General features: G+C 38.2%; 1 protein-coding gene across 2 annotated transcripts in view; it reads right to left on the minus strand.

Annotated features, from left to right (window-relative positions):
• Window positions 1-15,750, minus strand: part of ITPR2 (inositol 1,4,5-trisphosphate receptor type 2) — a 508,158-nt gene that overhangs the window by 274,103 nt on the left and 218,305 nt on the right. For both annotated transcript variants that reach the window (XM_043561419.1, XM_043561418.1), the window contains exons 27-30: window positions 6,766-6,855; window positions 6,523-6,648; window positions 2,302-2,424; window positions 1,471-1,671 (exon numbers count right to left, since the gene is read on the minus strand). In XM_043561419.1, coding sequence (XP_043417354.1) covers window positions 1,471-1,671; window positions 2,302-2,424; window positions 6,523-6,648; window positions 6,766-6,855 — 540 coding nt within the window. The remainder of the gene's footprint in view (window positions 1-1,470; window positions 1,672-2,301; window positions 2,425-6,522; window positions 6,649-6,765; window positions 6,856-15,750) is intronic.

Consider the following 15,750-nt stretch of genomic DNA (forward strand, 5'->3'; position numbering starts at 1 on the left):
TCTTTCTCTTGCTCAAAATAAACAAACAAACAAACAAAAAGCAAGTACTTTGAGCCAAATGCAGCTCAACAAGAATCTGGAAGTTCCATGTGTCATGGGCAGCAATAGGGAATGGAGGTAAAAGTAGAGATGAGAGAAAAAGAACACTTAAAAAAAGAGAGAGAGGGGAACCTGGGTGGCTCACTCGGTTAAGCGTCCAACTTCAGCTCAGGTCATGATGTCATGGTTCACAGGTTTGAGCCCCACATCAGGCTCTGTGCTGACAGCTCAGAGCCTGGGGCCTGCTTTGGATTGGGGTCTCCCTCTCTCTCTCTGCCCCTTCCCCCCACCCCCTCTCAAAATAAATAAATAAATATAAAAAAATTTAAGGCTTTAGGCTGAATTAATTTTAAGATTTCTATGGGGCAGGAGGGATCACATCGTGTCAATATAGAAGTCTCCCCCCATTCCCAAGTTTAAAGTATATAATTATGAAAATCCCCTCATATCAATATAATCTATTATGTGACTGTTTAGTCGCCATGGTTGAAAGCAGCCTTAATCCATATAGGCCTTTAGAGAACCATTAGGTCACAGAGAAATGATTTACCCAAATGGGCTCAATTTCTCCAAAGTACCACTTGGTTCCTGGTGAGTAACTTATTCATTGCATAAACCTCACTCAATGTCAAACATCACAATGAAGAGGGCAAAATAAATGAGGTACTTCAACAATTTGAGTTTCTTAAATTCTCAACTTACTCTAAATGCCTACGGTTCTACCTATAATAAATCACCAATGGATAATTTCTATTAATTAATTTAACTCCCTTCAAACTTTTCTACAAATGGTAGCAGAGAATATCCATTCTATATTTGAGGAACAGAGTATCAAAAGGCAGTGGGAAAGCAAAGTTTAAACCATTGTTGTTACATATTGAAAAAATTTTAGGGGCGCCTGGGTGGCGCAGTCGGTTAAGCGTCCGACTTCAGCCAGGTCACGATCTCGCGGTCCGGGAGTTCGAGCCCCGCGTCAGGCTCTGGGCTGATGGCTCGGAGCCTGGAGCCTGTTTCCGATTCTGTGTCTCCCTCTCTCTCTGCCCCTCCCCCGTTCATGCTCTGTCTCTCTCTGTCCCAAAAATAAATAAAAAACATTGAAAAAAAATTAAAAAAAAAAAAGAAAAAATTTTAAATATAAAATGTATCGCTTCCCTTCTAAATTATAACATTTCCTACAATTTTGCCATTTAAAATACATAAATTCATTAAGGATCAAAAAGAAAAATAAACTCTTGGAAAATTATAAAATCAACATACATTATGTTCCTTCACTAGATTTAAACAAAATATATTTGTTGCTGAAGTCGTCAGGATTCAATTGTTTTCCAAACCTTTATTGTGGGGGGTTTTCCACACTATACATTCACAGAAAACACCTACTTGAGCCCATTATTTCTGGGAAGCTGCTTAAAATGCAAACTGAGAACATACCTCTGTCATTACCATATCCTGGCATTTCTTCACATATTTGCCATCTGCTTTTACAATCGTTTGCAAAAACCTCAGGTACTCCACGTGGCGGCCATGTGTCTCAATGCAGTGCACAAAGTGTTGTACTACCCTCTCGCTGATCTCATTGCAGAGATGGTAATTGTTCATGAAGATGTGCCGCATGGTTTCTGCTTCAAGGAGCTAACCAGAGAGGAATGTGCCCTTGTAATTCTGACATGATCAATTTTCTATTTTACTCTACTTAGGCTAATTTCCCTGCTTGTGATCAGTTTTCTACTTTATGCAAAGCCATAGTGGGTTTCCTGTGCAAGTCTTCTACGAAATGCAGTGAGATCATTCACCATTAAAAGAAAACTGAGCTCACAAAGGAATTTAGTTGGAAGAAGGAGTTGATTGTCATAAAGGTCAGCATGTTGGCAATGGTATTCTTGAGATTAATTATTACTCAAAGTTAGCTCTTCCCCAGGATCCGCCAACACGCATTTTACAGAGTTAACTCTACCTTCGAGTTTTCCATATTTATCTCACTCAGGGCATTGCAGTTAGATCTTTGTTCTACTATATTTTTTCCCTAACATTAAACTATATACATATAAAGGAAGTTGTCACTTTCAGGTAAAATTCATGTAATATTTCAAGTGTCTGTAAATGTTTCCTTAATGGAAATAAAACATATTCACTTTTAGGGAGAGAACCCCTACGAGGAAAAAATAAGGTGGCAAAGGCTAATAAAATTCCATTCATCAATGCTGCTAAAACAAATTTGACGGGCACTTTTCTATAAATATTAGAAGTCACTAAAATACTTACACCAGGAGTTAAAAACAAATTGAGATGTTTGTGAAGGAGAACTTGGTTCTGTGGATTTCCCCGACAGAAATTCTGCAGGAATGTGTGGGCCAGATGCATCACTTCATTCATCTTTTCGTCATTCTGTAAGCGAGAGAGTAGCAATGATATGAAGAAACAAACATACCATAATACCAAATATTATGAAAAAGAACCTTCTTTCCCACATGTATTCTTTTTCCTCTCTGCCACTGTTCTATGCTCCCCCTCCTCTGTGCTCTTGCTGTTTCTACACCTCTCCGGGTTACCTCACTGCTACCACCCCCCACCTCCACCATCTTCTAGATGTTTCTTACCTTCTCTTTATTTCTCCTTCTATTACCTGTTCTGTTCCACAGTCTCAACCCCTCTTTGTTTTAGTTGGTCCCCAGCCTTCCTGCTTGTTCACTACCTTCACCCAAGTCTGCCTACAGCTGCATCTTCCTCCCCTGCCTCTGTGCCCACGGCTCACTGTCCTGCCTTCCTTTCTCTCTGGCCCCTTGACCTCTCTGATTCCCTCCTCTCCGCTTTACCCCAAATCCCTCTTACCCCTCCCTTCTCTTGGACTTGCTCTCTTTCCCAGTACTTCCATGTATCTGGATATTCCTTTTTCTTGTTTCCTCCTCTTTCCCACCTTCTAGATTCTTCTCCTTCCCAAACTCTTCCCTTCCTACTGTTTTTCCCAGCATCCGTCATCTCTCATCCTCTTGCCTTGTCCCTACTCTCTTTCTTCTCTCCACTCACTTTTCCTCCATTCCCACCCATAAATTTCTATTTATGTATATTTCTGACCTCATCTCAACTCTACTTCCCCCTCCCCTGCTCTCTGCCCTCACCTTTTTGCTACGTACTTTGTCTCTTATTTCCATCTCTTTGTTTTCCTGTTCCTCTTTGCTCTCTGACCCCCTCCCTTCCCCAGTCTTTTTTGGGTCCCCCTCTATCTTAACACATGTACTCATAAGTTATTTTCCTTATTTACTGTCATTTTCCAAAGTCCCACAACACTATCATTCACTTATAGGAATCTCAATAAGAAATGAAGTCTCGAAATTCGCAAAGAATACAAAGTTCTCTTCTCAAAAGTGGTCTTTCAACAATATCACTGGAACCACCTAAGTTTTTTCTGGGTAGTTGATTATCCGATCTGTCATGTAGGCAGTGTCAGAGAAACATAATGTACTCATATTTTCAGTAGTAGTTTTAATAAATAATTTAATGTTTTCTGTTTTTCCTAATCTAAGAGTCTACAGTTTATGCTATCTATAACTAACTAAACAGCCTACGATCATTAATAGACCCATTTCCTCATACTTAACTGGAGAATAAATAAAACAAAAAAACTTCATTCCTAACTGAAAAATAGAAAATTTTAATTCAAAATCTACTAACACTTTCCTTCACTTGTGTCATCCAGGGATAGATGAAAGACATCAAAGGGACTTCAGCCACAGGAATACCCAATTCCCACTGAAAAGCTGGCCAGTATAGAACACCAGAGCCAGAACTACCGTATCTGACATTTCTTTGAAACTCTCATCTTATTCTTTTTATGTTTCTGAACAAGGCAGCTCTTAAAACTGAACAAATCAATCTATAAACATAGCATAGTAGTAAAATACTGAATGCTACAGTTATGTTATTAGAAAAAGGGACTTGATCACATGTCCAATGCCCATGTTACAATATCAAAGATGAAATAATTTGGATAATAAATGCTGAGGATTTAATACCTTTTGTTGCCTTTCAATAAATCTTGTATTGCATTCTATGCATTGAATGAATTATGCCACCCAAGGAATGATAGAATTTATAAGCTTACCTGTTAAAAAGTAAGCTGAATAGGGGAGCAAGCCTACATATGGAGTGAAAGTCCAAGTCAGGAGAACATATGCACCAGGAAAGGCCTGGCAGGGCATGGCGGTGCTTGAGAGATAAAGGGGCATCCACCCTGGCGTGGGGGGTTGTCAGAGCCTGAGGTGTGGAGGGTGTCCACATGGAGTAGTAGGCAATAGCAGTGATGGAAGATTAGCTATTACCAAGTATTGACATGGGTAACTGTTTCAATACACACGTATGTTCCCTGGATTTGTCTATTTAGAAAGCCTAGAGGGACAAAACCCCAAAAGCAGTAAGTACACTTAATTTTCAGAACTTTGCTTCTAAACACATACTTCCCCAAACAGAAGCAGGGCCACTTAAAGAAATGGCCGACTCCAGAGCTGGAACAAGAAAAATGCAAGGTGACCTTGGAACGTTTTAAGGTGCAAAAAGCAAACTATTCAAAGAATGATGTGGCATGTTAGAGGACAGAGAAGCTAATTCAGAGGAGTCCCAGTGGGCAGACTGGGGACAATTTGAGAATCAAACAGATAATTAGAGAAGCCTAGAATAACCTACTGAATAAAGAGCATCCACAAGTTTATACTGATCATAATAAATAAGTGAATAAATAAATTGAAAGTTTGATGAAGAATGGTGTATTTGCTTAGTTTCAGAGCACCTCTCCACAAAATACTTATTAATTACCAAGGGAAAATGAATGCTTCACAGTGGAGAATCCTGGCAGGCACCGCCTTAATCAAGTGATCAAAGTAAACACCATCAGTAATGGGATCAAAATCAGAATCATGCACCTCCTGATAGGAAGTGGTGGGAAGAATGTAGCCTCACTTGTTATGTTCCTGCCAAAGATGCATAACTGAATCTAATCATGAGGAAACATTAGCTGGCCCAAATTAAGGAACAGTTTTCAAAAGAGCTGGTCTGTCTTCAAAAGTGTCAATGTCATAGGAGCTCCAAACAGCACCTGTTTCTCAAGTGGACCTTTTTGTCACACAGGACACATTTCAGATGATGAGAAAAATGTGACCAGTGACTGAGGCTTAAGTGGCAGTAAAGTGTCATGCTCTTTCCTGACCTGGAAGGTTGTTGTGTGGTTATGTAGAAAGAAGAATGTCCTTTCTGTAGGAAGCACACGCTAAAGGGCTCAGGGCTGATCAGATCGGCAACTTACTTTCAAGTAGTTCAGGGAAAAAAATTCTTGTAACTTTGCTATATATGATAGCAGATCATATCAAAATTTAAAAAAAAATTTTTTTTGGCTTCTACTCTAATATTGCCTTTATTTTTTATTTTTTTATGAAATTTATTGACAAATTGGTTTCCATACAACACCCAGTGCTCATCCCAAAAGGTGCCCTCCTCAATACCCATCACCCACCCTCTCCTCCCTCCCACCCCCCATCAACCCTCAGTTTGTTCTCAGTTTTTAACAGTCTCTTATGCTTTGGCTCTCTCCCATTCTAACCTCTTTTTTTTTTTTTTCCTTCCCCTCCCTCATGGGTTCCTGTTAAGTTTCTCAGGATCCACATAAGAGTGAAACCATATGGTATCTGTCTTTCTCTGTATGGCTTATTTCACTTAGCATCACATTCTCCAGTTCCATCCACGTTGCTACAAAAGGCCATATTTCATTTTTTCTCATTGCCACGTAATATTCCATTGTGTATATAAACCACAATTTCTTTATCCATTCATCAGTTGATGGACATTTAGGCTCTTTCCATAATTTGGCTATTGTTGAGAGTGCTGCTATGAACATTGGGGTACAAGTGGCCCTATGCATCAGTGCTCCTGTATCCCTTGGATAAATTCCTAGCAGTGCTATTGCTGGGTCATAGGGTAGGTCTATTTTTAATTTTCTGAGGAACCTCCACACTGCTTTCCAGAGCAGCTGCACCAATTTGCATTCTCACCAACAGTGCAAGAGGGTTCCCGTTTCTCCACATCCTCTCCAGCATCTATAGTCTCCTGATTTGTTCATTTTGGCCACTCTGACTGGCGTGAGGTGATACCTGAGTGTGGTTTTGATTTGTATTTCCCTGATAAGGAGCGACGCTGAACATCTTTTCATGTGCCTGTTGGCCATCCGGATGTCTTCTTTAGAGAAGTGTCTATTCATGTTTTCTGCCCATTTCTTCACTGGGTTATTTGTTTTTCAGGTGTGGAGTTTGGTGAGCTCTTTATAGATTTTGGATACTAGCCCTTTGTCCTATATGTCATTTGCGAATATCTTTTCCCATTCCGTTGGTTGCCTTTTAGTTTTGTTGGTTGTTTCCTTTGCTGTGCAGAAGCTTTTTATCTTCATAAGGTCCCAGTAATTCACTTTTGTAAAAAAAAATTTTTAAGTAACTAAGAACTAACCTTTTCATAGGGTATCTGCAGAAGATCCAACACCACCGAATGGGCTCCCATATTTTTCAGTAATCGTTGATGTTGATTCCGACACTTTTTATTCTGTACACAGAGTTTACTTAGTCTAATCAAAATCTTGAAAAAGAGGAAAAGCATTAAATATAAAAGATATAATATTAAATATGATACACAAGCACAAATTATTTGCCATGCAAACATAAGCCCATATAAAAATGGTGGACATCTGCTGACCTCCTTCACGATCCGGTAGTTATTACCCCTATTGCTGTCAATCTGAGGCTTCCTTGTTCCATCCTGCACTGGACTTAAAATGCTTGATTCCTAAAACAAACACAAGTATGCATTTTTATCCCATATATAACTTTGTAATAAATAATGAGTATATTATAAAATGTTCTTAAATGTTTCCTTTGTACTTTTTTATCCCATAAAAAGTTCCTTGGTTTGAAAGAGTCATGCATATTACTATTTCCAAATAACCACCAAATTACAAGATAAACAGTATTACTGATAATTAAAGAGTTAAGTTAAAAAGGAAAAGATAATACACATAATATTATCAGTGTATTTCCTTATGCTAAACATATCAGATATATCATTGCTTTATATTGCCTATAGGAGAAAGAATAGTAAAAATCCAGGGCATAAAATGTGTAATTTCGTCATCAGGGATAAACTGCAGGGAAAAAAAAAGAGTGAAGAATCATATCATAACAGCTGAAAAACACTGCAGGAATGGAAGGAAAGAACACTTTAACCCAAGAATTCTCTGCCAGGTTACCATGACATCCTTAGGAGTCATGACTTGGGGCCAGCAAAGCATGTAAAAAACCATGAAAATGAAGAAAGGAAAATAAAATTTAAATTAAAAATAATATTCTAAATTAATAAATTAATAAAGATTCCTAAGCAGTCCCAAAACACCAAAATATTTCATTGTGGCAACAATTATTTGTAGCAGTACAATAAAAACACAAAGATAGGGAGTGACATATTTTAAATATCAACTCTCGTAATCATTAAATAAAAATAAAATATGTCACAAATAATTTAATAAGTGAACATTTATTAAGACTTCACACATGCCTGGTAACAGACAAAGATGAACGGATCGAAAAGAAATAGAATATGTGGTCCTTCCCACATGAACAGTACAGTCTAATTAGGAAAACTGGGAAAACATGAAAATAAAGATTTGAACTGAGCAGAATTCACTATTCAGAGAGGGAAAGGGAGAAAAACCATAGCTTTAGACAGCTTTATGAAGGAGGTCAAGTTGAAGCCAAGGTCTTGAAAGATGAAACTTATTGAAGTATGAGAGATGTGTGGAGGTAGAGGAGCACTTGTTAAGTGAAGAGGTCACTGCAGCCAAAGGGCTCTGCAGAAAGAACACACAGAATAGTGTATAGAGAAAGGCAAGAACTGTCCGTGCATCCTGTAGAGAGACCAATTAGTAGAGTGGCGCCTGATTACCTTCCTGATTTACAACACATACAAAATGGCACTGGGATGAATGTCACATCCAACTTGTGTCAAACAACACATTGAACTCCTGACTATATTGATGGTGTTGGGTTCACAGTTAGAGGGGACCCCCAATCTAAACCCAGGGAAAAGAAGTGACAAACATATGCAAAGCCAGCCAATGTAATTTCATTTGTCTCCAGCTGTTGTCCAAAGCCGTCTCCATGACAAATCACAAAATTAATGCAAAGAAAGAAATTAATACAAAGAATACAAAATTAATACAAAATTAATACAAAGAAAGAAAAGAAACAAACAAACAGACAAACCTTTGTGTGCTGGTCAAAGAATTCTGATGATGGGGTGCCTGGGTGGCTCAGTTGGTTAAGCATCCAACTTCAGCTCAGGCCATGATTTCATGGTTCCTGGGTTCAAGCCCCACATCAGGCACTATGCTGTCAGCTCAGAAACTGGAGCCTGCTTCGGATTCTGTGTCTCCCTCTCTCTCTGCCCCTCCCCCACACTCCCTGGCTCGGTCTCTCTCTCTCTCTCTCTCTCTCTCTCTCTCTCTCTCTCTCTCTCTCTCGAAAATAAATAAACATTAAAAAAAAAAAGAATTTTGATGAAAGGCTTCAAGTAGGGGAGTGACTCTACCAGTGCAGACCCATCACCACGCCTTAGTAAACCTTGTATTCACCTTTGCTTTTGTCAGGCAAATATTGCCCAAGATGGAGGTTCCCAATCTGAATGCCAACCTTAGCAAATAAACTCTCTCACCATTTTACAGAGGCTATGAACATCTCCTCTTTTCCATCTGCAAATTCCAGTACCATCTACAAACCTACCTTCCCTGCTGGGTCTCAGAGGAAAAAACAAAACTTCTCATGCATGGCTTTTAAAAATTCCATCTCCCCTGCCTCCTCTCCCTGCTTCATCTCTGTTTCCTGTGCGTGAGCAGTTTCTACTCTCTACTGATTCATTCTCACCTCTTTAAAAATATGGCTAAGTTGAGGCTAAACTACCATTTTTAAGTGATATGCCCATCCTTGGAAGAAGTCATGCATCTCAGATTATGGCCCCTACTACATTTCCAAAATAAGGGATGCCTGGGTAGCTCAGTCCATTAAGCTCCAGACTCTTGGTTTCGGCTCAGGTCACCATCTCACGGTTCGGGGGTTCGAGCCCCACATCAGGCTCCATGCTGATGGTGTGGGGCCTGCTTGGAATTCTCTTTCTCTCTATCTCTCTCTGCCCCTCTCCTGCTTGCTCTCTCTCTAAATAAATAAACTTAAAAAAACTTTTTTAAAGAAAAGAATACTCTCTACCACACTGTACTAAAATTGCTTTGTGTGCCAATGACTCATAATTACCAAAACTTTCTTTAGCATTTGATTCTGTAGTTCACTACCATTTTCTTTAAACCCCACTCTCTTTTCTTTATCATGCCACGATAGTCTTCAAGATTACTTTCTACCTTTCTGACCACCTTATCTCTTTCACTCAATAGTATTATAATTGAGAAAGTAACGGATAGGGAACAAAAGCATTCACAAGGTTGCTGTTGGATTGTAGGATGGTATCACCTGTCTATCTATCCTAGAATAGATAGGTACCAGGAGGGAAAGGAGAGCAGTCCAACCTCCACCACAGGTAAATAAAAGAGAAAAAAGAATGCGAGAGAGACTGTCTACAAGACGTCACTAACTAAATCCTAAAAAGTTGTAGGAGGAAGTGTGAAGCTATATATGTAAGTGAAGCCAGTGCAGAAGAGGGAAGGAGCCCAACTGCTGATATGAATGGAAACCATTTAGATAGAAAAAGACAGGAGGTCAGAGAATGAGACAGAGTTTCTATTTGATAGCAAAAACTATTGATGAGAAATTGAAATTGCAAAAGCTAGAAATATAATTAAATTTCTTTTGTCTCTTAAACGTGGAGGTTGAATTTTTAAAAGGCCATGTTCTTTTTTTTTTCTGGAAGAGAAGAAAATTAAAGACAACCAAGTTTGTACTACAAACTAGGATTAAGATATTACAAGAGTAAAGAATGACAAATCTCCTAGGGTAGAAAGGAGATCTTTCTGATATATGTCACCTTTATAATAAAAAAAAAATCAGTTGAAAATACTGGCAAAGCTTTGGCAGGTATATTTAAGTCTATTTTTTCAAACAATGACCTGAAGGAAAAGCAGCTGTCTTGTTTTAAGAAAAGTAATCTCAGGCAAAATGTACTACATTACAAATCTATGCTCTTTAGTTCAGCCTGGGAGAAGACACAGACAATGCTAAACTCCCTAAGTATGGGAATTATGAATAATAATTATTTTAATTTAAAATTGCCAGCAGTCAACAAAAGGAGGCAGCACTAGAGAATTCAAAATCAACCCCTTTTAATTTCAGAAAATAATTCAGTGTAATTAAATGGAACAAAAATATTAACCCAGAGAACATCTGGATGATTCCAAAGCAGATCAGGGGAATTTAAAAAACATGGAAATTGTATAATTACAGTCACATTTGAGTTTTTTAATTTTGATGCCAAAATGCTCTAAGTCAAGGTATTCCAAAAGTTTTCCTCTAGAAAGGGCAGAAATTGATTATACATTTTAAATCCTATATAACTTTGATCTTAGGTTAGTGGCCAACTCTACAAATCCCTGCCTTCATTCTAGTAAACAAAATATTAGTAAGCTACAAAAGGTAGAAATGTAACTTATGCAGAGCCCCAAAGCTAAGTAGGTTCACATTAAGAACAGAGCCATGCGCATAGTAGATACCCCAATTACCCTTTTGGCAATAGTGATGAAAAATAAAAATGGCTCTCCAAAAGTATTTGCACTTTACTATAATTATTTCCTATCATCTAGAAGAATTTGAATTTATTTCCTCTAATGGAATATGGGAAACTGCTTAATTCAGTGATTTTATAGAGGAAGGTAGATTTTTAATTGCATAGCATACACTGTAACATAAAGCAGTACGTTCAGAAACAATATAGCAAGAATAGTCTAGAAGGATCTAGACATTTCTAGAAGAGTCTAGGAATTGGATGGAGAGCAAGGTTCTAGGCAGAGACTCAAAGAGCGAATACTTAAACAAATACTGGTTCTGAATAGAGCTAACCCCCAAAATTTATCTTGCATCAGTCAAGGAAATGCTTTTATATCAATAGCAAAAATCATAAAGGGAAATAATTTTATATGAACTATATGATGAGTTAAATATTGGCACTAGTTAATGGGAATCTGGCTCCTTAATTTCCACAAGGGCAATCATGCTTGTAAAACAACAACAACAACAACAACAACAACAACAAAAACCTTCCAAATCCTACTATGTAGAACTGCCTGCAGCTGCAGCTGCATTATTAAAATAGCTCAGTGCATGTCTTCTCTTTGTTCCCACCCCAGTGAAGTTACAGGATGTCCTTCCTCAGCAATGTTGTCAAGTCAGCAAGACTGCAAAGCATTCTGCTCACCATCTGTATCCCTAGCCTTCTCTTCCTGTAACCATTATTCAACTGAATCAGTGGCATCATTTACCAGTCACCATCCTCCCAACTTCAGAAGTCAAATGCCTTCCTTCTCCCTTCCCAGATTCTTCCAAAGCATGGGGAAAAAAAATCTAATAATCAATATTTTTTATTATAGTTTAGTTTAAAGCCCTTCATAATATACGTCACCTTCCTCAGACAACTGAATGATAACCTCACTGTGGGATGGCATTTTTTTCTCCCTCCCATCTAAGAGTAATGTCATATACCAGTCATTTAGGAAGACTTCTAGAGGGTTGCAGATCCCTAAAATCACTCTAGATCTACGTATCTGACCTTGGATGTAAAGCTAATTTGGACAATTATGGGGTCATGGTTGACAGTTTCTGCTTCTGGTTGACATGTAAGGCTGCTTGAAGACTTGGCCCAAGATCTACAGTTTGCAGAAGAGATGGTGTCCACCATCACTGGCAGATAACTTCCCTTCAGACTTCCTTCAACTCAAATCCAAATACTTTCCCTTCTAGAAGGTAAAAACATATTCCTAACCTTACCCCAAACCCATTTCCTTTCCCTTTGTCCCAAGACAAATACAATATGGACTCATTTGACAGCATTTTAATTAGTATTTGATGATGTTTAATCAGATGTCCTAGAAAACATCCCAAATCTCCTTGGCCATCTATATCTCTGATAAATAAGGTACCAAAAGAGGGTGTTCCACTAGAGGGCACTGGAGGGAATTTAGGAAAACAGGGAATAAATGGATGACAGGTCTTTTCAATGTAAATTCATAGTTGTTTTCATAAAAATGCATCAGGAACCCATCACAGTATAGCAATATATAACACTTTTTACAATACTGTATTTATACTATAATACTTTTTAATATAATCCTCACCAGTGATATAAAACATAGAAAGGACAGGCAACCCTTTTGTCAACAGGGTGACACAGAATAACAAAGCACAGTACAGGAAATGAAAACAGCAATATAATAGAGTCCTTAGAGACTGTGTCTGATACCTGAGATGCTGTGTAAAAGAAGCTTCCCTAGAAACAATCATATCACAACACTCCCTGATGTAGCTGTGAGAAGGGGGATGTACACACAGAATGCAAAGGAAAGCCATCAGCACCTTCTTTTAGACTCACTCTTTAGCAAGCAAGCGTTACAGAAATGTTAGTGCCTGGTCCAATGACATCTGCTCTAATGTGAATGAATCAACTTCTATCATATTCTTATAAGCTACTTGCTGAGGAAAAGAAACCATATAAAAACTTAGAATTCTCACTAACAACTTACATGAAATTGCGAACAAATGGCAAAGTGAAAAAAAAATAGCAAGACAGGAACTGTTCTCTATAACAAGAAGGGAAATACTAAGTTTATCCTAAAACAGCATTAATTTTAAATGTAGGCCAAAAGACAAGAAGGGAAAAGACTCTTATAGTAGAAGTAATTCAAAGAAACAAACTCAGGGGATGTAAGCATTACATTCAAGAATTTGCATTATAACCAAATGGAATGAGGATGTATAAAAGTAGCATTTGGCTCAAAACCAAAAATTCATTTTCGGATGGGTATCTTGTGAAAGGACTTATTTTTGTGGCACTCACCTAAGTAATCACCTTCAGTAGCATTTGCTCAGAGGCAAAGACAGGATATGTAATGTTATATAAACAAATGAAATAAATATACAACAAGGTCTGTGGCAAAATTCTAAAAATGGAGATAAGAAAACAAATTCCAGAAAAGGAAAATTCAGGAAAGCATGCCCTGAAATCAATGGACAAAAGTTCTTAATGCAAATGCCACAGTGTCCTTCATTGGGCAGGACATGTAGGAAGGTTCTGTCTAAAGCACATGGACTCCATCTGTACCAAGCCATGAAGGTTAGAAATTGTACCCATTGCTTTTGTCAAGAGTTAGTCAATCAGAAGTTTTGCTGAAGAAACAAAGTTTATGTAGAACTATTTTCCTGCTGTGCAGAATCAAAGTACTAGCACTTGGAAAAGCACAATTTTCTTTCAAGATATCCTTCTAGAGGGATCTGCCTCCTTGCCTTCTTGCTTATCAGAGAAAAAAGATCAGAAGCAGTAGGCAAAGAATGGAAACCAGTTTTTGCTTTTAAAGAATAATAGCATATGGAGGTAATAGAAAAACCATGAGATGAGAAAGGTGTGCCCAGAGAGAAATAGAGAAAAAACAATGGAGGGAAGGGAGAAAAAGGAAGGAGAGAAGACAGGAAGGATTTAAATTCATTCTCTCACTAAGATAAATCTGCAAATGAAAATTCAAATACCTATGAGGAAAGTTGATGCTAAGAGAACAAAAATCCTTAATAATGAGAGTGTATCATTCCCAGTGAAATGCAAAATCTTCAAGGACTTATGTTTAAAATAATCATAGAGATAAAGTGAGGAATAATGTCTCTCACACCACATGCACTCCTCTGCGGTTACCACATGCCTAGGATGACTCCATAGCATCCCTTAGCATAGAGAAAGAATAGTTTCATTGGGCAAGGGGGAAAGCACAAGCCAAGTGTCAGCAAGAAAGGCACGTGTCCCCCATCCTTCCATCACCCCCTGTAGGGGCTGGGTACTATCCCAAACAGCAGCATGGGTCTAGATTTCTGAGCAACTGCTCCTACTCCACCTTGTAGTAACTTCTTATGGGGCAAGTGTGAGAGCAAATCTACCAATGAAGGTGCACACTAACATCTTGGGCACTAGGCTGTCTGGATTTAGGCGCCCACTGTTTATAGGAATGTATCAGGAACACCACCTAGGAGTCCATAGAGATTGGACAGTTCTGGCTGAGGACTGGAAGCCATAGTTCTGCCCATCAGAAGCTGAACTGGGTACAGACACTCAAAAGAGAAGACACTGCCTCCCACACTCCCTACCCTGACCTCCAAAACAGTCCAGCCAGCTTGTTGTCTGGAAATCCAGGGATATTTTTCAGTTAATTCTGTTCCTTACATTACACATCCATTAAAAGAATAGAAAATTATGAAATTAAATGGGCAGATATAAATCTAGAATGCATGGATGTGAAGGGCAATACTGACTTAACCCCTTTGAATATGTTTTTCTGATTTAATCCCTCTTTCCTATGTTTAGAATTCGACACATAATTGAATGTGATGAATTAGTAATACTACTGATATTTGGCAACTTGTTCTATTCTAGCCTTTAATCTTTCAACAAGGAGAGTATAGTCTTCTAATGCCCTGGAAAATAAGTTTAATAAAAGAAAATATAACATACAACAGGTAATAAAACTCATAGCTGCTAAGGACCAAATCCACCCCATCCTCTGCCCTATTTATAAGAGAATCAACTACAATAATAGGAGAGTTTGGGATCATATGCTGAGATTTGTTAGTATTAGTAGATGGATTGTCAATTCACATTTCTTGCCCAAGGTAAAGGTGTCTTACCATTAAGAAAAAAAAACCTTTTATGTTATGTTATAAGAAACATTTTTTATTACTAAGATGAAGAACCACGTTTAAAAATAAAGAATCACATTAATGTTATCTGGTCTTCTGATATCTAAACAGGCACAAAGACCCTTATGAGCCATTTTAAAACAATGCTAATCATTCTGTGTTTAGAGCCTTTGTAAAGATTTACTGAACAACAAAGGATTATTATCTGTTTTGGCCTGCTAGAGTGCATGCTGCCTGCTACTGGCTGTTTCCATTGATATTGTGACATATTTCACCCTGTTGACAATAAATTGTCACGAGCTTTGACAGTTGGTTCATTGCAAAGCATAGCTTATTTGGCTGTGTATGTTAGTAACTTTGTAGTTTCTCACTTTTTTCTCCTTGTATTAGGCTATTATAAATGCAAAACTCTCCTGTCTTTGCAATCTACCCACCTATGTATATATATTTCTACCCCTGCTGCCCTAATTCATACGTGTATAACCTCACACCTCAATTTAAGCAAGAGGCTCCTACTTGGTCCCCACCTTTAGTCCCTTGTTCTGCCAGACTAAACTTTCCAAGATAGTATACTCACCTCCAAACCCAAGAATTTTCAGAGGCTCCCGGTTTCCAGACACTTCAAATACAGACCACTTATTCCTGTTGAACTCTGCTTCTCTTGCTACTATTCTTTAATCTATTAGCTAATTAAGTGTTCCCAACCCTTGAAAATAGTGTAGCCTTCTCCAAGTCCTCAGGCCCACGGTGACTCCTCCCTCATTTTTACAAGCACAGTTCAGTATTTAATCATGCATTT

Source organism: Prionailurus bengalensis, chromosome B4 (assembly GCF_016509475.1).
Source record: "Prionailurus bengalensis isolate Pbe53 chromosome B4, Fcat_Pben_1.1_paternal_pri, whole genome shotgun sequence".
NCBI classification, from domain to species: Eukaryota; Metazoa; Chordata; class Mammalia; order Carnivora; family Felidae; genus Prionailurus; species Prionailurus bengalensis.